Source organism: Xyrauchen texanus, chromosome 12 (assembly GCF_025860055.1).
Source record: "Xyrauchen texanus isolate HMW12.3.18 chromosome 12, RBS_HiC_50CHRs, whole genome shotgun sequence".
NCBI classification, from domain to species: domain Eukaryota; kingdom Metazoa; phylum Chordata; class Actinopteri; order Cypriniformes; family Catostomidae; genus Xyrauchen; species Xyrauchen texanus.
Genome location: NC_068287.1, coordinates 40541284 through 40565922, shown reverse-complemented (window position 1 = coordinate 40565922; position 24639 = coordinate 40541284). Strand labels below are relative to the sequence as shown.

At 37.6% G+C, this 24639-nt stretch overlaps 1 protein-coding gene across 2 annotated transcripts; it reads right to left on the bottom strand.

Moving 5' to 3' along the window:
- Positions 1–401: 401 nt before the first annotated feature.
- tom1 (target of myb1 membrane trafficking protein) lies at positions 402–22746 on the bottom strand. 2 transcript variants are annotated; one of them, XM_052139842.1, is made up of 17 exons: positions 22475–22746; positions 18682–18766; positions 18219–18297; positions 17573–17722; positions 17283–17417; positions 13716–13820; positions 13239–13355; positions 11580–11713; positions 11117–11156; positions 10874–11009; positions 10714–10762; positions 8293–8350; positions 8039–8107; positions 5717–5776; positions 5288–5318; positions 2052–4132; positions 402–558 (listed from the first exon to the last, which is right to left on the bottom strand). In XM_052139842.1, exons 1-16 carry the CDS (start codon positions 22524–22526, stop codon positions 4038–4040), a joined length of 1395 nt encoding a protein of 464 aa, XP_051995802.1. In that variant the 5' UTR covers positions 22527–22746; the 3' UTR covers positions 402–558; positions 2052–4037. The 2 variants fall into 2 exon arrangements, with proteins under 2 accessions (XP_051995802.1, XP_051995803.1); XM_052139843.1 differs by lacking the exon at positions 8039–8107 and having other exon boundaries at positions 22475–22745.
- Positions 22747–24639: the final 1893 nt, after the last annotated feature.

Genomic DNA, 24639 nt, shown 5'->3' with positions numbered 1-24639 from the left:
TAAGCATCCCAGGAAACGATCTACAAACAATAAAAGAACATCACTTATAATGTTAATTGTGCAAAAGCAAAACAAATTTAACAGATTGATTCTTAAGAGTAGGTGCTGATAACCTGGTTATATCCTGCTGAGTATACTCGAGGCAGAGAAACAGCAGGAGAAAGCTGTTGTTGTTGTTGTTGTTGCTGCTGACCCGCCTGAATATGACCGAAGCTTTGAGTCAGAACACTAATAAGATTCGTCACGACATCTAGATATTCTCTCTGCTAAATGTGACATGGCAAATCATTACACGAGATGACCTATATACACGTACATTTACTGTGAGCATTGTAAGAACTTAAGTAGCTTGTAAACAGGTTCGTTGAGCAATGGAGGAGTCAGGAGACAGCGAAGCAGGTTTGAAATCAGCACTTTAATTTCTTTCACGAACATACGACGGTCACCGCCGTAGAAATGTAAACATAAACAAAACAATATCACACTCTGTGGAGCTTTCTGGATCCACTCTCTCCCTCTCGACACTTGGCGTCCCTTTAAATGTCTTTCTCCGTATCACTACAACAAGACACAGGTGTTAGAGATAATTACAAACCAGGTGACAAGCCTTACCGCTCTCTCTCTCCCGCAGACTGACACACGACCACGCCCCCCATGCCACATAGCTGTATAACGCAGGGTTAAGAATATAGGGGATGTGAACATTTTATATTTCAAAACTTTATTTTTAAAGACAGAACACATGCATGTTTGTTACGATCGTTTAACTTTTTATTTGTAATCAATTTATTGTCTCCTTTAACAGTGATAATGTTACATCTAAATATGGAGTTTACATTTTTTTAGAAGACAACATACTATGGTATAGACAATTATAATCTATAAAATAAACCTAAGAATTAATCAATAGTCCAATTAACTGAGAGAGAATAAACTGCAGATGCTGGCTATGTTAGCGAGTATGGCTAATAAATCCACCGCTTTAACTGATCTCTAACTTCTTTATCTGAAGCAAACGCTTAAACAATCAACTTTATATACCTGAGATCCACCTGCATGCCTGTGCTCAGCCATGATGTTTGATCCGTGTCTCAAGCTAATGACGTAACTTCCAGAGAGGCATCGCTGAGCCCGTTGTACACGCCCCAATCCCCTGACTCCACCCCCACGTCAAAACAGTGCCATAAAGTGAAACGCAGAGAAAAGTGAAGCGCAAAGGCAAAACGGTATCACGAGCTCACACGTGATGCAGATTAAAAGGAGCATTGCAAAATAATTAGTAGGCATTGCAAAGAAAAAGATGTGTGGCAAAATCATTGCTGCCTAAAAATCTGTTGCAGAGATAAAAAAGGATAAAAGATCTTTAGATTATTTTACAACAGTCATTGATTTTTGCAATTAATTACATCTTGATTTTTGCTATATTTTATTTATATTTTGCAATTCTTTATTTTTGTTTGCAAAACTTTATTTTACGTTTGTGATACTTTATATTTTTGCAAATATATGTGGCATGGAATTGATTCTATAGTATTAAACTGTCAACATTTTAACACCTTTTATCTGAATTGTTTTGCCGACCCCCTTGTGGGTCCCTCTGCACAGAAGGCCCTCAATGAGTCAAATATGTATATAGTTCATTTGGAGACACTCATTATGCCCAGTAACTGGCAGCCTGCCCTTACTCAAGTTCATTGCAAGTCTTGTTTCAGCCGTAACATGTTGTGTTAGGAGAAAATTGGCCGAATCTCTGGTCAACTAATGCTAAGCTAATCATAACTGTTTGTGGAAGACATCATTTGTGTAATGTTTGTCTAGCGTTAAGTGACTATTCACACTGTAATCATTTATTGGCTACCGTTGATTACTTTATTATGAGAATATTGTTCCAATGTCCTAGTTTATTAGTATACTGCTGTACTAATTTGTGATGATGATATTAGTGCAGTTAATAATTAGTCCTTCTCTCTGTTTATTTTAGAACCACACACACACACACACACACACATATAAGTGCATATTGTGTAGAGTGGAACCAAAGTGAGAAATACCTGTATGCCACGTGCTGATTGCTGTTTCCTTATTCCTAAGTCTTGAAGTAAACCCATATCAACCTGGATCTGTCTTCCTGAGTCATTACCACCTGACAGAGTCATACCTCTACCTAACACCCTCCATGGCCCACAGTTTGAAACCCCATGGAGAAGGCTATATCATCAAATGATCTCTTTCCTGAAAAGAAAATCAGATTTGTAATAATTTAAACTGGAGTGTAATGACAGATAAATAGATGACTGGATGTATCAGCAGTATGATTGACTCCCTGAACATGCAAGAAATTTGGAGGTAATTTTTAAGTGGGATTTCCGCAAATAGTTAATTTATATAGGGATTAATTTGGAACATTGGAAAACGCTTTTAAAATAGATCTACATTTGTCACGTGATCCATAATGCACCATTCCGATTTCATCGTCTCACTCATTTTTATTGTAAAGTACTTATACTGTAAACTATTCAGTTGGCAGCTCGACGTTTCTTAAAAAAAGTAACTTTTGTATCCTGTGAAATGTAGCCCAATAGTTTGCCACTTGCCCCACCACACACAGTAAACCATAGGGAACTTCTGTTAGTGCACACTTACCTCTCAGAGTGTGGTATAAAAGAAATGATAGTTGCAGCATTTTTATGCATGTTGATGCATGTGTGTTACACTAGAGGACGACACATGCAAATGGGCTTCATTCATGTCTTCAACACTCATCTGGCCTTTGCTGAAAATATATTTTAATAGAATAACTTATATAATACATTACTTATTTACTTTGTGCATTGTATCCCTAATAAGTGATTAGGGATACAATTACTTCCAAATAACCATTATTTTACTGTAACACAACCCCTTAAATGAACTGTTAAGGGCTTTTAATCAATTATTACAAACACAAACATTACTCCTGTCAGTAGCCTGCACAACATACGTAACCTAAGAACATTATATTTCACACTTTTCTCACTGTTAGACCACCTCATTCAAAACTGTAATACATTTAGTGTAAATAAATACAACAGCTTTAAAGGGATAGTTCACCCAAAAATGAAAATTCTCTCATTTACTCACCCTGATGACATCACAGATGTGTACGACTTTTTTTCTTCTGCTGCAGAACACAAATTTAGATTTTTAGAAGAATATTTCAGCTCTGTTGGTCCATACAATGCAAGTGAATGGTGACCAGAATTTTGAAGGTCCAAAAAGCACATAAAGGCAGCATAAAACAAATCCATAAGAATCCAGTGGTTAAATCTATATCTTCAGAAGCCACATAAGTGTGGGTGAGAAACAGATATATTTTTAGGTCCTTTTTTTTTTTTTACAATAAATTCTTCAACCTGCCCTGTAGGTGGCAATATGCACAAATAATGCAAAACAGCATAAACAAAATGAGATTTATAGTTTTTCACCCACACCTATCACATCACTTCTGAAGACATGGATTTAACCACTGGAGTAATTTTATGCTGCCTTTATGTGCTTTTTGGAGCTTCACATTTCTGGACATTTCTTTTCAGAGCTGAAATATCATTCTAAAAATCTTAATTTGTGTTCAGCAGAAGAAAGTCATACACATCTGGGATGGCATGAGGGTGAGTAAATAATGAGAGAATAACATTTTTGGGTGAACTATCCCTTTAAACTCACCAATCAAGATCTTTAATAAAGATCAATAATACGTTCTTCATTCTTCACCATGAGGGACATTCTCCATTATTTTAAGTGTTTTCAGTACCACAGCAATTAGTGTCTAGTTATAAAACACATTTCATAAGATACATGTGCAAAATCAGAACTAGTGTAATATTAGTTTGATAAAGAGACCGAACGTGGATGAACCAAAAATACTATAAACAAACTGAAAAGTGAACAAATGGATGTGAACTGAAAATATGTGCGAAATACAATATTGGACAATGTTAACAGGTTAATAGTTGTTCTAGAGATGTAAATCCAGTACAGATGTACAGTAAAGTACAGTACTATGGTTGAGAACGGCTGGGGTCATGTGGAGATGTCGTTACTGATGGAAGACGATCAGCTGCTTTTGCTCTTTCTGCAAGAAACTTGTCAAACTCTAGAATAGAGAGAGAGAGAGAGAGATTAAGATTTTCAGATGTAGCTGTCTCTCTCAGATTTTGGTAAGTTAGCCACTTGTGTGCAGAAGAAAAGCTTAGTAAACGTGCAAATGTAATCTTAGAGTGCTTAGTTACTGCAAAACTATGTATTTGTCTTTTGAACCATCACTGAATGACCTCTTCAGCTCAGTGGACCCTCTGGCGGGCCCAAAAGGGGGCGGCATGTCGTGACAAAAGTTTACGCGTAAAATGTTTAATTCCAAAGATACACGAGTCAGGCATATGTGGTGTCGTTTGAAAGCTTAGAATCTGAATTTAGAATCACTTCTGCATTTATGTTACATAAAATAACAAAATAAGGCCTGAAAACGTCACATAGTGAAATATGATTTCTGTAAGACAAATACAATACAGACATCTCTTTTATGTGCCGATCACTGCTGCTGTAAGCCCCAAATAGCTAAAAACTTTATATCTGTTCTTACCTTCGTGGTTTTCTAAAAATGAGCCATTTTTTTACTTTTCTGTGAGCTTGCATGTGTAAATAATCTAATGTTATATTTTAGAGCAAAAAGCATGCTAAACAAATCATCGGAAATATATGTTATTGACTATTGATGATATAATGGAGGGGGGGGATCAGAGCTTTCTAATGACACTTAGATTTAATTTCTAGTCCACTCAGAGGCCAAAATATTGGACAAAACAATGGAGATGGTGCATGAGCTGAAAATTAGACTGAATGTCTACGGAGTGCATCTTTGAGGGCTAAAATGCGTCAGAGCGCCACCTACATTTCAGATCGCATTTTGTGAGGGTAGGTGATAGAGGTACTTCCTAGTACTTTCTAAAACTGGCTGCCATCTAGCGGAATAAAATAATACTTGTTGGAGGGAGATTTACAGGAATTACAGGCTTACAAAAGACAAAAAAAATTTATATTATTAATAATAATATCTATTCATTTTAAGATTAAGATACATAATATTATTGATGAATAATTTGATAATAATTTGATAATTGTTTTAATTGGGGGCTATTAACTGGCTATTAGTCCGCAGTATGTGTAAATCGTGAGCTTTTAAATTTGAGTGTGAAAATCGCAGTTGGCAGCCAAAAATGCACCACAGTTGAAGAGGCTAAAATTCTTGTACCTTCACTTGTCACTCCCTCAGAGTCATCTTCCTGCATCACAAAGTCAGAGCAAACAAACACATTTATTAAATGCTAATGCTTCCACTTTATAAAAATCAGCCACATGCAACTGTTACACTTCACTTAATTCTGAATACATTAACCCAATTTATATTAGGTGTCTTTAACTACTATATATTTAAGCATTTGATTCAACCTCAACCTCAGTAGAAAAAAATGTGAATCTTGTGAGAAATTTGCAGAACAACATGTAGTTACACAATAAGTGCATTGTATTGCATTCATTTTAATGTTAGTACGTGGTAGTTAAAGACGCCTAATATAAAGTGGGAACCATTAAAGAATACTCTATTGTTAAAAATCAATTTCCCAAATGAAAAAAATGAATGGGATTTTATTGCATAGTTGCATTTTATTAAGTCACTCACATCATCCACGTCAAGCCATTGCTCAATATCATCCATCACTTCACTCTGATCGACTGGGATCTGACAGCAGAAGAAACACGTTAGCTTACAATGTTTTTAATGAAGCACAACTACCAGTTCCAAACCCCACCTGTTAGTTTGTCATTACTCATGAGATCAGAGAAAGGCCTTGAGGTTTGAAAATAGGTAGCTCCATAAAATAAGGCTGTAAGTATCCAGACCTGAGAAAACTAAACCAGGGGTTCTCAACTGGTGGATAACAACACAAAAATCATTCAAAAATCAATTAAAAAAATAAATAAAAAAGATAAATGCAACGGAGTATGTAATCATGCATAGCAAAATAAATACAGTGGAGAAAGAAAAAAGTATATGAACCCTTAGGAATTAGCTGGTTTTCTGCATTAATTGGTCATAAAATGTGATCGCATCTTCATCAAAGTCAAACAGACAAAGACAATGTGCTTAAGCTAACAACACACAAACACTTATAATAGTTTTTACGCCTTTATTGATCACATCCCGTTAAACATACCCTTAATATCTAGTCTATCCTCCTTACTATAATAACCTCAACCAAGCATTTCCAGTAGCTGCGGATTAGATCCGCACAACATTCAGAAGTAATTTTGGACCATTCTTCCTTACAGAACTGCTTCAGCTCATCCATATTCTTAGGATGTCTGGTGTGAACGGGTCTCTTGAGGTCAATCCACAGCATCTCTATTGGGTTAAGATCTGGGCTGTGACTCGGCTACTCCAAAAAATGTGATCTCATCTTCATCAAAGCCACAAGTACAGACAAACACAATGTAGTTAAGGATTTTCTTTTTTTTAAAGCCGTTCTGTAGTGGAACACCCAAACAAGTTTCAGAAGGCACTGAGTCACCCTGACACACCCACCCAAACTTGAGAGTCACAGCAATATTTTTGTTGGAAAGCAGTGGCTTCCTTTGTGGTGTTGTACCATGGACACCACGCCTGTTTAATGTTTTCAGTATAGTAGACTCATGAACAGGGATGTTAACCAGTTTCAATGATTCCTTCAAGTCTTTAGCTGTCACTATAGGGATCTTTTTACCTCATTGAGTGTTCTGCGTTGTGCTCTTTGAGTCATCTTAGCTGGACGGGAGAGTAGCCACAGTACTAAATAATCTCCATTTATAGACAATTTGTCTAACTGTGGACAGATGAATATCTGAGCTTTTCAAGATAAAAAGCAACAATTCTTGATAATAGATCTTCTGAAATCTCTTTTTTTTGTGAGGAATGGATCACATCAGCAGATGCTTCTTGTGAATAGCAAACTCAAATTTTTTGAGTGCTTAAAATAAGACTAGGTAGCTCTAATCACACCTCCAAACTTGTTTCATTAACTGGATGCCCGGTTTGCCAACTCTGACTCTAATTAACTTTTGTTGATGTCATTAGCCTAGAGGTTTACTTACATTTTTCACAGCACTGTGAATGTTTAATGGGATGTGTTCAATAAAGACATGAAAGATTATAAGTGTTTGTGTGTTGTTAGCTTAAGCACATTGTGTTTGTCTATACTGGTGACTTTGATGAAGATGAGATCACATTTTATGACCAATTAATGAAGAAACCAGCTAATTCCAAAGGGTTCACATACTTATTCTTGCCTGTAGTAACTTTTAAAAGGGAGGCATTTTGCTGTTCGTTTTTTGGCGCAAATTAAATGTCACTTGGTAGAATCCAGCTATATTAAGTAGATGGCAACATGGACAGGTTGCTTGACATGCACATCTTTGTTTATGGTCTGAGGATTTTCAAAGATTCGAGGGCAAGGTATAAATACGACCCAGACTACATTAAACAGAGTTTAAACATAGTTCGTACCAGCCACAATGTTTCCTGTGCAGTGAATTATTACCTAAAGAGATTATATTTTAATGTATTTATAAATGTAATTCTTTTTATTTAATATAATAGTGATGCTTTTCAATGTTTGACTGTTTTTTTACAGTTAACATTAGATTGACACAATCACTACAATCACAATTGTGGTTCAGTGTTGGGTTGCCAATTGATGTAAAATCCAATGCAAAATCTGGGTCCTGAAACTAAACCAGCTGAGAACCACTAACATAAACACCAAACCGTCCCAAAGAACATTCAGTAAAGCTCCTCAAAACATGCAGGCAACAGAGCAACATAAAGAAAGAGGAATGACACAGCATTCACCAAGGAATACAAAATGGTTCACAATCTGATGGAAACAAAAACGCAGATTTGAAAAGTCATAAACTCAACCAATGGCACGTCAAAATGCAAACTATCTCATCAGCCATTCAGACCCACCATTCCCTTTTCAACCATCCAAAGAAACTGAGGTGAGCTGCTGAGGGAGGTGGAGTCTACAGTTTCATCCTTAACATAGACAGACAACCTTTATAAATATTTAACACATGTACAAACACATACTAAATGCTGTTCCAAAGGACATACACACATAATGGATGTCGCTGTCTCAAAATACAAAGAGATGTCATTAGCAAGCTCTATTTCAAACATGATATCCTTCTTTTAGGATTCAATTATTCAGAAATGCTTACCGCTCCAATTTCCTGTCGCTTTCTTTGTGTAGCAGCCAGTGCGGAAGAGTTTTCTGGACTGTCAACAAATCACACAAAAACGTTATTTACTGGAGTGGTGGTGGCGTAGTGGGCTAAAGCACATAACTGTTAATCAGAAGTTAACCCCACAGTCACCACCATTGTGTCCTTGAGCAAGGCACTTAACTCCAGATTGCTCCGGGGGGGATTGTCCCTGTAATAAGTGCACTGTAAGTCACTTTGGGTAAAAGCGTCTGCCAAATGCATAAATGTAAATGTAAACGTTATTAGCCCTTCTATTGTCTAAGGGTAATTTGTGAGACGGGACAGGTAAAGAGCACATTATAAATACTGCATAGATTTTGGTAATGGAACCAAATGATGTGACTTTGTCAAGACCATAAAAACAAATACAATGAAAAAGAACATATATTTTTGTATAGAACTGTAATAACAATTCAAACAAATTGCTCCTTCCATTGTCTTTACTGGTCTATTTTGACCCGTGTGGGAAGAACCAGTTGTGACCTTTCAACTTCGGACTTTCTGGATGTTAAAACGTTGTTTGAACATCTTATCTTCATAGTTAATATGACCTTAAAATGTTTAAAATTTTCTCCAATTTCGCTGTTAGCCCCATTCTGTTCTCTAGCTCCCCCAACTGTTCTACTGGGTACTGCATCTTTCCCACAAATTGCATACTTTCCTCTCAAACGGGGTATGTGCACACATGCACATGTCCACACACAAAGAGAGAGTATTTGTACAGTTTAACAGGCAATATGTTGGGAAACAAGTTTACTAACATGGTTTTATAGGGTACAATGGGGCTAAAGGCCTCCCAAAAGAACTATTTCAGCACCTTCCTAAACCTCACTGCAACAAATTGTTTAACAATACTGGGAAGGATTGGATTTGTTGCAATGGATGTGTAAAGTGGGCCTGTTTTGACTAATGGACCAATTGACTAATTTCTAATCCTTTTTCCCCTATCATTTAACACTTTCAGACCTCAATTAAACCGATTATCATTAAGGGGGTTCTTTATTGCCGTTATACACTAACCTCCTGAGACCTGAGTGTGACTGCTTTGTGCATTTTAATTTTCCCCTTTTGATTTGTAACTAGTAGCACCAAATAAACATGCAAAAACTTGAACAAAAGTTGATGGCAATATATGTGGACAGCGGGACCAAGTTGTGAAATGTAAAATAATAGAAAGTCTGATTTGTTTACGTTTCTAGGACTGTTGGTTATTCATGTTTTTGAGATGTTACAGACATTACACAAGAAATTTGCATAATTAATTCTGATTCAAAGTAATGGTCAGCATCATCCAATCACTGCCAACCATGTTAAAATAAAATTGTACACTGTACAGCATTTATGAATCTAAGTACTGATAACCATTGTCCCATGTCTGTCAAACATGTTGAGTCATCCAAACATCATCTGCAGCCTGAAACTGAACTTTGGGATGGATTTTAGGAGTGAATGGAATGCACTTAGCTGCATAGAAAGCTAAAAGACGTCCCCTTGCTCCCTATGCAGTGAATGACTTAACCACCAGTGTGCTGGTCTCAGAACAGTTCTAAATGCACCTTATTTTCATCTTAACTCCATTTAAAGCACCTGAAAGCAACATTTTTCAGCTTTTAGATGAACCCATTGATTCTCGAAGTGAAAATGCACAATGAATATATAGGAATGCATTTACTAATGTTAATGAATAGAACCGTATTGTACAGTGATAAAATAAAACATAACAAAATATAAATTTAAATGAAGGGAAATGACCCACAGATGTGTTAATGTTGAAAGTTAATCAAAATATGTTTTTTCTTTCTACTTTTGAGCAAATAATGTCCCAAAATCCTTGTAGACATCATGTTTATCAGTACGCTTCTGTGCAAAAAATGAATAAATGTTTTAAACCGGCATATCAAATAAATTAGAGACGCTACTCTTTACACCCAAACAGGTTTCAATTAAAATATTTAAAGAGGTTTCTTACCAAAAGACACTTTTGTTTGCTCTGCACCACTAGAAGTGCTTCACGGAAATCAACTTAATTTTGTTGTGTAATATGTCTCGGTGTGGCCGAAGTTTAACTCTTAAATGACAGTCTAGAGTGTTGTGAACAGTATTAAGTCGGTTTAAATTCATTTAAATTATGCATTAGGCAAAGCCAAAATACAACATCCACGCATGTGGACACGGGGTTGCACGAGGCTAATCAAGAAGTTATGCATTTGAAATGGTTTTCAATACGGGACAAAAATGACCCGAAGGATAAAAAGGGTACAGTTGCTTAAGAGAACGGGAGGGTTTTTAAAGGCACATTCTGACATGACTATTACTATTTCCCATTAATTTTAACAATGACACATTCAGTATATGCTGCCTTTATAGGACTATTACCTTTTTTGCAATGAGCTGCTTTTATTAACTTTGAAGTCATCCTTTGTGCCTGTAGCAAATTATAAAATCACAATTAAATATTATTAGCTACGAATATTAATATTTGAATAAAACATGAGCAGAAATAATAAAAAAAATAATAAGGAAAAGTGACACTTACCCAACCCTGCCATCTGATTGGACAGTGTGTTGACTGTTGATTGGCTAATTGCACTATGAGCAGTATTTGCTGCCTTAGACTGGTTTGGAGTTTCCAAAGCAGCACCCAAGTCAATGAGGTTTGAGTAAACTGGGCTCTGAAGTAAAACAAAGAAATGTTATGCACATACAATATACATTATAAATGAATCTAGCAACCATTGATCATTATAGTGCATTTAATATTAAATATATGCATTCTTACAGATTCTGCATTGCTCTGTCTGTTCAGATGTCCTTCAAATCTAAACAAGAGAGACGTTGGGTAACACTAGTAAGACAAGTATGTAAATTAATCTTATGTAGGATGTTTGACATCTCAATTCTGTGACATTATTATAAATTAGCTCTCCTATCATAGATCTGATGTTTCCTAATATTTGTCTTTATCCATAAAAAAATGCATGAAACGACCCCTTAAAAATGATTGTTTGTTTATTTATTGTTTACCTTATTAAAAATATAATTTACACTGTATGGTATATTATGTTATGGTGAATAAGGGGTAAAAAGTGTGCACAATTATGCACATGCAAGACATGCATGCCTTGTAGGTTCCCTTGTGCATTTATTAAATGAGCATTTACACACAAAGTATTAACTGACGCTCACAACACATGTATAACTTCATGGCATTGCATCATAAAAGAGATGATTTTGCCTCTAACCTGTGATATTGTTCAAAGGTATTGTTCATGTCATCATTGACCATCAGTAACTGCTCTGTAAGTTTTTCATCGGTCAGCCTGGGTATGAGGTCCACCATTCGGCCTTGCATATCTTTGCACATGGAGTAGAGGTGCTACTGGCCAGAAGAGTGAAGGGGAGTAGAGAGAAAAAAGGACAGGGATTATTCACCCAAAAATGAAAATTCTGTCATCATTTACTCTGTTCCAAACCTGCATGACTTCCTTTCTTAGGCTGAACACAAAAGTAGATGTATGGCAGAATATTAACCTCAGTCACCATGCACTTTCATTAATGATATAAAAACATGAACACAATTAATCATGCCTACGACCTGCAAATAACTTCTGTAATAAGGGAATGGTCCAACCATCAGTGCAATTCAAGCTTGAACTACCACCTTGATGCAGTAGAGGGCGGTCAACAGGCAACATGCTTCATCAAGCCAATGAGAGTAACAGCCAGCAGAGCCTTAACAGACATGCTTTTTCGCTCAAAGATAGCTGGACCAAGCACAAAAGAATGCAGGGATCTTGAGATGTGTTTTTCAACGTTTCAATCTATGTTTATATACATATCATCCAAATAAATATGACTAGAGGCTCTGAGAAGTAGTGAGATGTGACACAACCAAAGACCGATGCATGAGTACATAGACCAACAATAAAAAATACAGCAGATGGAAGTAGGCCAATAAATGGTTTATGTTCAATAACAAACAATATTTTGACTCTAAAGCCACTTTTTGTTGCCACAATATACATACTGTTATAATTAGAGCTGTAAGTATTAACGAGTTAATGCATGTGATTATCTTATATCACATTACACTGACGAACACACTTCACAACACACATACACAATCGTGCTCTCCTGTCAGTGATAAAATGATGGAAAAAGGACCTCTAACACTGTTAGATATACAAAACAAGCCCAGGTGGGACTTTACTGAATACTGAAAGTATTTTTCAGCCTATTCCATCTCCCACTTAGACTTTTGGAAATGTTTAATGTTACTTGAATTTTAGTGCATTTCTATCTTAATACTGTATAAAGCTTTGTTTGGAAAATGTTAATAAAGTATTATATTGTTACATATTGTTTTGTTTTCTTCCCTAAGATTGAAATAAATGCATTTTGACAGGAAAAGGAGTACATACGGTGTCAAATTTCGACACTTACAAAATCTGCGATTAACTACAAATATTATGTGATCAATCGCAATTAAACTTTTTTATTGATTAACAGCACTAATATATACAGTATATACATTGCATTTGAATTCTGAATTATAATATTTATTACATATATTATTTTTATTTGAAACATTCTAATCTAAATGACCTTTATTTGGGGGCATTTCTCAGTAAATATTGATATGGGATTAACTGCGATTAATTCTAATTAGTCAGCACATCATGCAATTTATTTGATTTAAAATTGTAATTGTTTGACAGCCCTAAATACAAGCGAATACTCTACTTTTGTGTTCCGTGGAAAAGGAAAGTCAAATGGGTTTGGAACAGCATGAGGGTGAGAAAATGATGACAGGATTTTCATTTTTGGGTCAACTGTCTCTTTAAAAACAAAAATGGGTGTACATTCTGGAGAAAGATAGAGTGTGTTTGTGCGATTCCAACCTGCAGCAGTTCTGTGTCGGAATGCTGAATGCTTCCGGGTTCCATCTGTGACATCATTTCTGACATCACAGAAAGATTAGTTCGTACCACCTCCATTTCGGCCTTCAACTGCTTACTCTGAAACACAGCCACTTGTTGAATCCATAAGTACCAAATCAACAATAAATGGTAAATACCACTTCTCAGACCTAAACTATTAGTCAAAATTTGGTCACACCTACTCGTTCTATATTTGTGCCATTTTCCACATTTAAGAATAATAGTGAAGTCATCAAAATTATAAAATGACACAAATGGAAGTATGTTCTACTAATCAAAACTTTGACATTTTTGTTGTTTGTCTACAACTATGCAATACATCTCTGACTGGTTTCTCTTGTTTTAGTCAGGTTAGCCAAAGGCAAGTTGTTCATTCCTTAAATCCAAAATGTTACAGCCCTACACACCCTTTAGTCTGCAGTACTACTTGTGTTTTACCTGTTGAGGTGACAATGTGAGGGGAGTCTCTGTATTCTGTGGTTGTGAGGCTTTGACTGGGTGCTGTTCTGCATGTGCTGTTACCGGAGACATGGTGTCAACGCTCTGTTGGAGTCAAACATTCATAAATTAATAAATAAAACCAAAGCAGGGGACAAAGACATAAATCATATTTCATACAAGCACTCTTGAGAGGATCTATAAAGATAGTTTGGTATGCCACCAAAATACCATAGTTACTACATTTATTAGTGGTTGCCCTTGCAAGAACCACTATTATTATTACCGGTACTCATAGTTAGAGTTAGGGATTTAAACCAACCGTCAACAATAAGGCTGGGTCCAAATATGCATACTTCCCTACTAAATAGTATGCCAAACACAGTATGCCAGTGAAGTAGGGTGTCTGAATCCTCAGTATTCATAAAAGAGTAGGTGCAAATCAACTGGAAACTAGATGGCTCAAGAAAGTTGTTCCTTGTGCTTAAATTGTGCTTGTTTGAGTACATACATTTTTCGGTTGTTGTTACCAAGTCTTATATTTGGATCACAAAACAATGCCCATGTTCCAAGATGAAGTATGTCCGGGAATGTATTGAACGTACTTTATCAACATGATCACACGGGAAGTCGGCATGTTGTTTCCGAGAGATCTAATACTCTATGATTGGTAACGTTATGCTGACTCTTTGAATAGTGCCATCTCCTATCAGACATTTCTGCATCGGCTCCGGAGTGTTTACCGTCCCCTGTGGCACGGCTGAAAGAGTACTGCGTCAGACGCGTCGAAGACCCATGTTCGGATCCCGCATTGGCACCTCGAAGTAATTGATGTTGCGTTTTTCTCTCTAACATTCCATTTTTACACCATTGATGGATAGATTTAGGTTTGCTGTTTAAAGTATTACTGCCTGTACAGCTGAAAAACTCGCTTTTGGCACCCCTCCGTGGACATTACACCTGAAAATTGAGCTCAAGTGTACCCATAAGCCCAACAACACTTTCCACTTTGGCCACTGGGGGCAGTGTTTCGAATTTCAGTAAGCACAGACTGATTATAGCAGAAAAGATAAAGGCGCGGTCACACATACCTTTGCGTGGCAAAATATTGCATGCAAAATACAGTCATCAGTGCTTATCATGAAGTTCGGGTAATGGACATCCAGTGGCTAATAATTTTCTCCCTTGTGGATTTTGCGTGGAGTTCAAGTTTGGTAAACTTTGCGGTGAACTTTCGGACAATGACAAGGATATAATTTTAACCGTGAGTTTCTTTTCAACTTCACTCTGCCAGAGAATGAAGAGCAGCAACAAAAAGAGGCTGCTTGGCGGTTATATTTTGGGTGATTTCACACACGCTCAGCATCCCCCCCTCACCATCTTAGCCCACGGTATTTCGCCGTGCAAAGGTTTATGTGACTGCGCCTAAAACCTACTGTTCCGATTTTTACATGCATACATTTCTAAGCGATCAGATTTATGATGGTTACCTGCCAGCCAATAAAATCGAGCTATACTGTAGCTAGGGATCAGAAGACTTAGGGCTGGGCTCTTTCGACTTGGGTCTATGTGGACCAATGTCCCATACTGAAGCGCACAAAATGCACAAGCATCCTGTAATTGCTTAACAAGAAGTGATGAAACCCTATTTGGGCCTGTAAGCAACTACCTAGAAACCATCCAGAACACGCTAGCATTGTGGCAGCAAATTTACACAGGCATGCACACCACTCATGTTTTCTTTAGCAAATGTAAAAGTTTAGTTGTTACAACAATAAAACTGTGATCAGTTGTGGTATTAGCCGCGACTGTTATCTGAAGGTTATCCATTTTTACTTATTATTGTTTTACAGTAGATACAATAATTGTAGTATTCGTGGTATTTTGGTTGAAATAATGGTCACGATGTTACATTTTTGTGATAGTCTTTACTGTCATTCATAAATGTTTTTAAAAGGTGAACATTGACACAATTACTCGAAAGAGCGCAACAGTGCCCGCCCACTTTTTCAGCTATTTTGTTTTGGATGGATTTTCCCCTTTCATTTTTTTCACAATGAACCCTTCACAAAAGAGTAATAAGTCATGAACCAAAACAACCAAATCTGAGGTCAATTTAAATATGACTTGAAGCAAAAAAGTATTTGAAAACTGGACAAAAAGACAAAGGAGACAAGACTTTGTACTTAATATCTTTCATGAGAGAATGAGCTACAATCCCACAAAGCATTGTGAATGACGTAATCAAATTACAAACGATAGAAAAATATAAAACTATTGATTTAAAGTTGTTTGAGATGGGGAGCGTATGGAGACCAACTTGATTGCATTAATTGCAATGCGTCATGTAAGTGGGCGGTCACTACAGAGATCTTTTTCTGCGGTTTGTTGATCTTCTCTTTGAGGATCATGGGTAGTGTAGTTCTTCACCAGAAATTACACTATTAAACACAATTGTTTGAAATGACTCAGACTGATGGCTTCAACAGAAGCATATACTATCAATTAACAACCTCGGAGCTCACTGTAGATCTGTCTTTAAAGTTTTATAAGTTATTGTTAAAACTAAATTTGCCTATGGAGAAACAGAATGGGATTTTTCAGCCGGAACTAGACTGTTGCAGTCTATTGCTCTAAAAACAATGAATGAAACATTGGAACACTGTTGCATTGGAACACTATTGCAGTCTATTGCTCTAAAACAATGAATGAAACATTGGAACACTGTTGCATTGGAACACTGTTGCAGTCTATTGCTCTAAAAACAATGAATGAAACATTGGAACACTGTTGCATTGGAACACTGTTGCAGTCTATTGCTCTAAGAACAATGAATGAAACATTGGAACACTGTTGCATTGGAACACTGTTGCAGTCTATTGCTCTAAAAACAATGAATGAAACATTGGAACACTGTTGCAGTCTATTGCTCTAAAAACAATGAATGAAACATTGGAACACTGTTCCATTGGAACACTGTTGCAGTCTATTGTTCTAAAAACAATGAATGAAACATTGAAACACTGTTGCATTGGAACACTTTTGCAGTCTATTGCTCTAAAAACAATGAATGAAACATTGGAACACTGTTGCATTGGAACACTGTTGCAGTCTATTGCTCTAAAAACAATGAATGAAACATTGGAACACTGTTGCATTGGAACACTGTTGCAGTCTATTGCTCTAAAAACAATGAATGAAACATTGGAACACTGTTCCATTGGAACACTGTTGCAGTCTATTGTTCTAAAAACAATGAATGAAACATTGAAACACTGTTGCATTGGAACACTGTTGCAGTCTATTGTTCTAAAAACAATGTATGAAACATTGGAACACTGTTGCAGTCTATTGTTCTAAAAACAATGAATGAAACATTGAAACACTGTTGCATTGGAACACTGTTGCAGTCTATTGTTCTAAAAACAATGAATGAAACATTGGAACACTGTTGCAGTCTATTGTTCTAAAAACAATGAATGAAACATTGGAACACTGTTGCAGTATATTGCTCTAAAAACAATGAATGCAACATTGGTTAATGTGTATTTGAACGTGCACAAGTACCCTTTCGGGAGTGTGAATAGGGGAATATCCATTCAGTTCTGTCATGGGAAACTCCACTCCTTTTCTCCTGAGATCCTCATACACGGTCACAACACCCGTCAGATCTGGACAGCTACGAAAGGCATCAGACCACGCCTAGTGAGAGCACAAGATAGGATTAGATGACAGACACACCCTGTGCTTTGTCTGAATACTCCACACATCAGCATACAGGCAAAAATATAAACCACATAAAATACATTTATTCTGAGCACCAGTTGACCTGAACAAGACTTATTTGTTTTTTGGACCTGTATCATGCTCAGCACTCTGTCCTGAAGAATCATTGGAGGATTGTTTTTAGGCAGGAGGGTCTGGACTAAAACGTTTTCCACAAAGTCTCTGGTGGAGATGTAGATGTGAAATTTGTGGCCGCAGTTCTTAACGCAGGCCTCCAGTACCTGCAGCAAAACCAAAGTAAATATAATAATACATGTAAATAATACTTCAAAGCCTAGATAGTCCTGCCCCAAATGCACACCACTGGTTGAGCTAATGTTGCTGTGTCAGACAGGTCGGGATGCTCAAACAAATAGAGCAATGTTTTGATTGTCTTTACACTGTTGTGGAAATTAACCTGCGAATGTCTCACTTATAGTTGTCTCTAAAAATTAAACTTGGATAGGATAAGTATTGTATTATATATGGGGCGGCTGTGGCTCAGTTGGTAGAGCGGGTCAGCCACTAATTGCAGGGTTGGTGGGTCGATTCCCAGCCCACACGACTCCACATACCGAAGTGTCCTTGGGCAAGACACTGAACCCCAAGTTACTCCCAATGGCAGGCTAGCACCTTACATAGCAACTCTGCCACCATTGGTGCGTGAATGGGTGAATGAGATGCAGTGTAAAGCGCTTTGAATACCGTTACCATATGGCATTGGTGATGTTGACTTACACTCAATGCTAGCATAACCTCTTTAAAATTCCTGTTTCCCAAAATCCTCTTCTTTATTGCTCTTATTGCATCTTTAGGCCTACAAAACAGAATAGCAACAAAAAAGTTGAAATGTTATACAAACTAGAAGCTCAAAATGAAATCAAAAGTGGCATAAATAGATATTTAGATTCACAGTATCCCCAAAATAGTATTCGGACACTTAATCTACACTTAAATGTATTGAATGCCATATTGCATTAGGCAAAAAGTAGAATTTGAACACTTTCTGGTTGTCAAATGTTAGTGGAACATGTTCATATATATATTCACTAAAATTACCTTGTTAATGGTTGAGTAAAAGTAGGCAAATTAAATAGTTTGTAGATGCCAGATCGTTGAATATTTTGTTATCTAATGCAATAATGCAATACATTTGATTGCCATGGCTGTATAAACACACATCTGCCCTCGGCATACATACCCATCCTCTGTTTCGTTGACTATGTCACAGATCTCCATGTTGAGGCCCCAGTCTTCTGATGGGAGAGAAGAACTGGTGGCATGTTCTGAGCGAGACACCAAACAACAATCAGACACACAAAAAGGGCTATTTTATCCAAGAATGCAATGACACTGGTTGAAAATAATGGCGATGACATTCAAATCTTTGCTTATTCATAGATCTACCCCAAAACAAATAGGCTAATAAAGATATTCAGGGCTAATTGCAAAACAAATCACATTCCATCACAATATACAGATCTGAAATGTAACACATTTTGGCCCTCACAGATGTGCTCGTCCATAGACTTTCAGTCTAATTTTCAGTTCAAGAACCACCCTTGTTGTTTCATTGAATTTCGTAGCCTCTGAGTGGACTAGAAGCTCAATATTTGTGTCATTAGAAAGCAGAGATAAAATATTTTATCATCAATAGTCAAAAACATATTTTCTGATGAATTGTTTAGCATGCTTTTCCATCTGGATGGTAAATTTTGTTCTGGACATTTAAGACATAACAATAACATTATTCACAAGCTCACAGACAAGTAAACCATATTTTTAGAGAACTTCCTAAAGTTAAAGCAGATATAACGTTTGTAGCTTACAGCAGCAGTTGTCAGAGCATAAAAGTGACATTTGTATTTGATGACTTACAGAAATCATATATATTTTTTGTGATTATTTTGAAAGTCTTTTGAACTGTGGTATTAGGGGAACAAAATTAACTGTACTGACATATTCTTGAGAATGAGAGCTTTCATTTCATATATGACTTCTCCATTGATTTGCTATGTGAAGAACTTTTACTTTGAAATAAATATTTCAACCGCATTACCTCTGGGGGGGGGGGCACTAATTTTCAATGCGAATGATTTATGCCTTATTTTGTTATTTTATGTAACATAAATGCAGAAGTGATGGTCATCTCTGAAAAGTTCAGATTCAAAGCACCCACCCCCCTTTTCAGTTAATCTTAGAATTAATATGTTGTTTTTCCATGTTGTTCATAGAAATGCACTATTTGGGGGCCCCCATATCAATGCCGGCCATAGGCAAACCTCTATATGGCCTGTAGGTTGGGCAGATATTCATGTAGCTCTATGAACCACTGTGGCAAGCTTAGAAGTATCAGAAGCCTTTTTTGACATTTAATTATGTGCAGGATATGAATAATAGATATCTATAAATTTCAAAATTCAATTTTCACTAGTTAAAACATTAATACATAAAATCAGCAATGTAATTACTGCTAGTGAAAATGCTAATGATTTTATTCAAGAGATTAGGTTTGCACAAGTAAAAATGTTCATTCTTGATATAAAAAATTAATAAAATTAAATGTAATTACTCGTGGAATTTCCTTAAAAATTATAGATATAAATTTTTTTAACTTTAACTAGTAAAAGCCATAATTTCTGATACATGTTCACACATTTATTTTCTCTCCTTTTCTCCCCAATTTGAAATGCCTAATTCCCAATGCGCTCTACGTCCTCGTGGTGGCGTAGTGACTCAATCTGGGTGGCGGATGATGAATATCAGTTTCCTCTGCGTGTGAGACTGTCAATCTTATCGCATGGCTTATTGAGCGCATTACCGCGGAGACCTAGCGCATGTGGAGGCTCATGCTATTCTCCGCGGCATCCACGCTCAACTCACCACACGCCCCACCGAGAGCGAACCACATTTTGCGACCACGAAGTGTTTAACCCAATGTGACTCTCCACCCTAGCAACCGGGCCAATTGATTGCTTAGGAAGCCTGACTGGAGTCACTCAGCACACCTGGGAACATTTTCACAATGATCTGTCATTTACTCAAAATGTTAAAAACACAATTACAGGCAGGTTGCTCCACTCACAGGTAAGGATTTTTAATGAACACACTTCAGTGCTTACAGCTTCACAACATTAATTCTCCAGCTTCACAATAATAACTTTCTGGACCCAGACTCTCTCTATGGACGGGCGCTTGACCACGCCCCTGCTGCCACAACACATTTTAAAAATTTAGCGCCTTTCCCACAGCGGGCTCGTGGTTGTTTATCTAGTGAAATTCCAATTTGCAAATGATTAAATGTCAAAAGTGCGAGCAATAAACAAGTACAGTTCCTTGTCACCATAATCATTTGCAAACACATCATTAATTTACAATGATCTTACTTTTGGTATTCAAACAACATACAGTCACATGCACATAGTGTACAAACAAAAGCACTGATTCGACTGGCATTATTGCTATCTTACCCATCAGCGCAGTGGTTTATGTCTCCACAACAATAACGTTGCGTTACAAGCACTGAACTTATGTTGACATAATATTAATAATAACACCTTGTTGTTATCAAGAGCCCAGAACAACTTCAAATAATTCTTAGAATTGCAGTAACTTATGATGGATTACAGAAATCCCATCCACATTTGTAACAGCTTTGATACACATGTTAAGACTCGCTGTGATTTACATGACTGACTTTTTCATGACTTGCTGTTTAGCTTACAATGCTCAGCATCTGGACAGGGAAAACAGGCTTTTCAACAGTATAAAAGGGCAAGTTCCATCATTACACTGCCTGTGTCATTGTAAAATGTGACTAATAACTTATTTTTATATAAAGGAATAGTTCACACATAAATCTCCTTTAGTATTCCACAGACAAAAAACAACCGCAGGTAGGTGAGCGACATGTAGGTGAGTAAATAATGACAGAACTAGTCCTTTAAGTTTATTCAGGCTAAATAAAACTTAAGGGATAGCAATCTGGAATGAGCAGAAACATTGTGTAAATTATTTTAGATGTTTGTCATTATCAGGGTGTTTAGCTGGAGCAGTCCCACTCCCTCCCTAATTGCTGCGTGCGGCCTATTTAGATGAGATTATAGTTGCAATAACACTATTAAGAAAACATAAAGAAGACGCCACTTGAAAGCGATGGAAAATTCCATCAATATTGCGTTTCTGAGCGAAAACAAGTTTGTTCTGGAATGAGTTTTACTGGGCTAACGTAACCGTTTCAGTTATCTAGTTTAAATAGTCCTTTTCTGAATAAGCAAAAAAAAAAAAAAAACGTTATTAGGAAGACCTGCAACTTCCTAACAAACCCCTTGTCCCGCCTTCCTTTATTACTATTTGAGGAATAGCGATTGATTGACAAGCATGTACTCCAATCATGAGTACGGTAAGGGAATTTGAGCCCGCCTTCGACATTTGATTGAACGAACGAGCTGTCACTCAAATTTAATCGCGCCTTTGCCATCATATTTGATCAAATTATGTATACAGGTTCATATTAATCCTCTAAGTAAATTAGCCATAAATATAAAGGTACATTTGTTAAATTCTAAGTACATATAAAGTAGCTATATTCGTTATTAAGGTACATAACTTCCTAACAAACCCCTGGTCCCGCCTTCCTTTATTACTATTTGTAGATAGCATTTGATTGACACGCACTTACTCCAATCATGAGTACGGTAAGGAGCCTTTGAGCCCGCCTTCGATTTTGGATTGCACGAATGAGGTGTCAATCCAATTTAATCGTCTCCTTTGCTGTCATTATTGATTAAATGATGTATACGTCGTGTTCACGTTTGTCTCGTAAATAAATACGTCCACAAATATAAAGGCAGGTTTGTTCACATCGATGTAAATATTACGCAGTCGTATCCAAAACATCAAGTTCAAGTATACTTCAAGTTCTAGTGTGCTGAATTGAAGCTCGCGGTAACGTGTTCGTTTGATTCATTAAACGCGTACAGTGTGATACTCACCTATAAGTTGACCCACATGTGTAGAAAAGGGGTTTCCTATGAAAAACTCCATCCTCCGAGAGAGTCTCCTGCACCAAGCAGCGCTTCTTCGGGCTGATCAGCTGGAGAGCTAAAACAAACTTAACACATTACATCATCTCTTAAAGTGACAGCAGCACTATAAGAATGGGGCTTTCCTAAGCAGCAAAACGTCTACATGTGTTACTGTACACATGTAACCTAGAGACACATCTAACCCTGAGATGAAGGGAACGAGACATTGCTGTAAGCACTATGGGGAGTGTCCTTCTACATGACCTTGCTGAAACCCTTATACAATCATGCCAGTCCTCTGATTGGCAGTGGTGTCTGAGCCCTGCTGTATTATGAAACTCTGAAGTAGTAGTACGGCCAGCTTTTGCATGGCCTCGTTCCCTTCATTTTAGGGAACAGAGGTTACATGTGTAACCGGAGGCATTCCCTTTCGATTCAGTTCACTCGACATTGCTGTAAGCATGGGGAATGATATCCCATCATGCCGAACTACGTGACATCACACCCCCAGAGTTATAACACTAAATAGAGATGTTCATGAAGAGTCAAAGTACACAGGCCGATGAATCATAAGTCACATTTAAGTATATATGAATAGTCCCACATGGCGGATGCCAGATGGAAACAAATGTAGTCTAGGATCTCTATGAACCATATGAACACATGGTTTATTAACCCTCTCACAACATGGTTGGTAAAGTATTTTTTTTTTTTTTTTTATGGGAGTGCTTATGACTTTTAAAGGGGCAGTTCAAATGCATTTTATTTGGTAGCTGTGTTGATTATAGTCGGTAGCCCAACCCTAATAAGGGCCCTGAAGGGCGTTGATAAAACCTTAAGCACATGGCCTTTTCTAGGTTTAATGGTGGCTTTACATTTACATTTACATTTATGTATTTGGCAGACGCTTTTATCCAAAGTGACTTACAATGCACTTATTACAGGGACAATCTCCCCAGGAGCAACCTGGAGTTAAGTGCCTTGCTCAAGGACACAATGGTGGTGGCCGTGGGGATCGAACCAGCGACCTTCTGATTATCAGTTATGTGCTTTAGTTCTAAACTTAACTATATGTGATTTAGCTTCCATGAGGGATGCTACCGCCTGGCATCACTGGAGGAGATGACTACATGGCGGCATTTCCAGGAGGCAGCGATCAAGTTTTTTTGTTTTCCCTCTTCTCTTTCTGCTCTCTCTCCAAACCCTGTGTCTCATGTTGTCGCCCCCCCACTCCATCCCTCCCAGTCCCTCCCAGTTCCGGCTTCTCTGAAGTGTGGAGGAGCCCCACCCAAACCCCATTCCCGGTCCTATTGACCCCTGCCCTTGTCTGCCCCTCCTACTCCCCCTGTCTCCCTCCGCTATTCCACCCAGGTTGGTGAGACCACCCCCACGTGTGTGGAAGTAAGGCCTGGGCTGGTCTGTTGGAGCTGTGGGGAAACTGGACACAGTCAGGATCAGTGTCCGGTGATGAGGTGGGGACACCGGTCCAGAACCCCAATGCTCCACAGGCCACCCCCGATCGGGCAAGGGGCATATTGGATACCGGTAAGAGTAAAAGGGGATACACATCAAGCTTTTGTGGATACAGGTTGTTCTCAAACCTCTATCCACCAACGCTTGGTGCAAGTCGGTGCGTTGGATCGGAAATAAATGGGTGAGGTGTGTGCATGGGGACATTCACAAGTATCCAGTGGTTACCATTGAGATACGATTCAGGGGATAAAGGCATATAGTCGAGGCTGCGGTTAATTCCCGCCTCACCCATCCACTAATTCTGGGAACCAGTTGGCCTGGTTTTAAAAATGTATTGCGGGTAATGTGTGTGGATGGGTCCTGCAAAATAGTGTTGTGGTGTGTGACGTGCGATGCTACGGTGGGGGATGCCATGGCCATCGATGTCAATGCACCGTACCTATTTTTAGGACTTTTTGGGAATCCATGCAGAATATTGAGGGAGGCAGAATCCAGGCAGAGGTGTAAAAATTGTCCTGCCTGGATAGTACCCCCCTGAATAATATAACAGTTTAAGACAATAGAATCAAACGTGTTATGGGACATACAGTGCTGTTTGTGTCAATGCACTGTACCTATTTTTTATGACATTTTGGGCATCTGCAGAACAATGAGGGAGG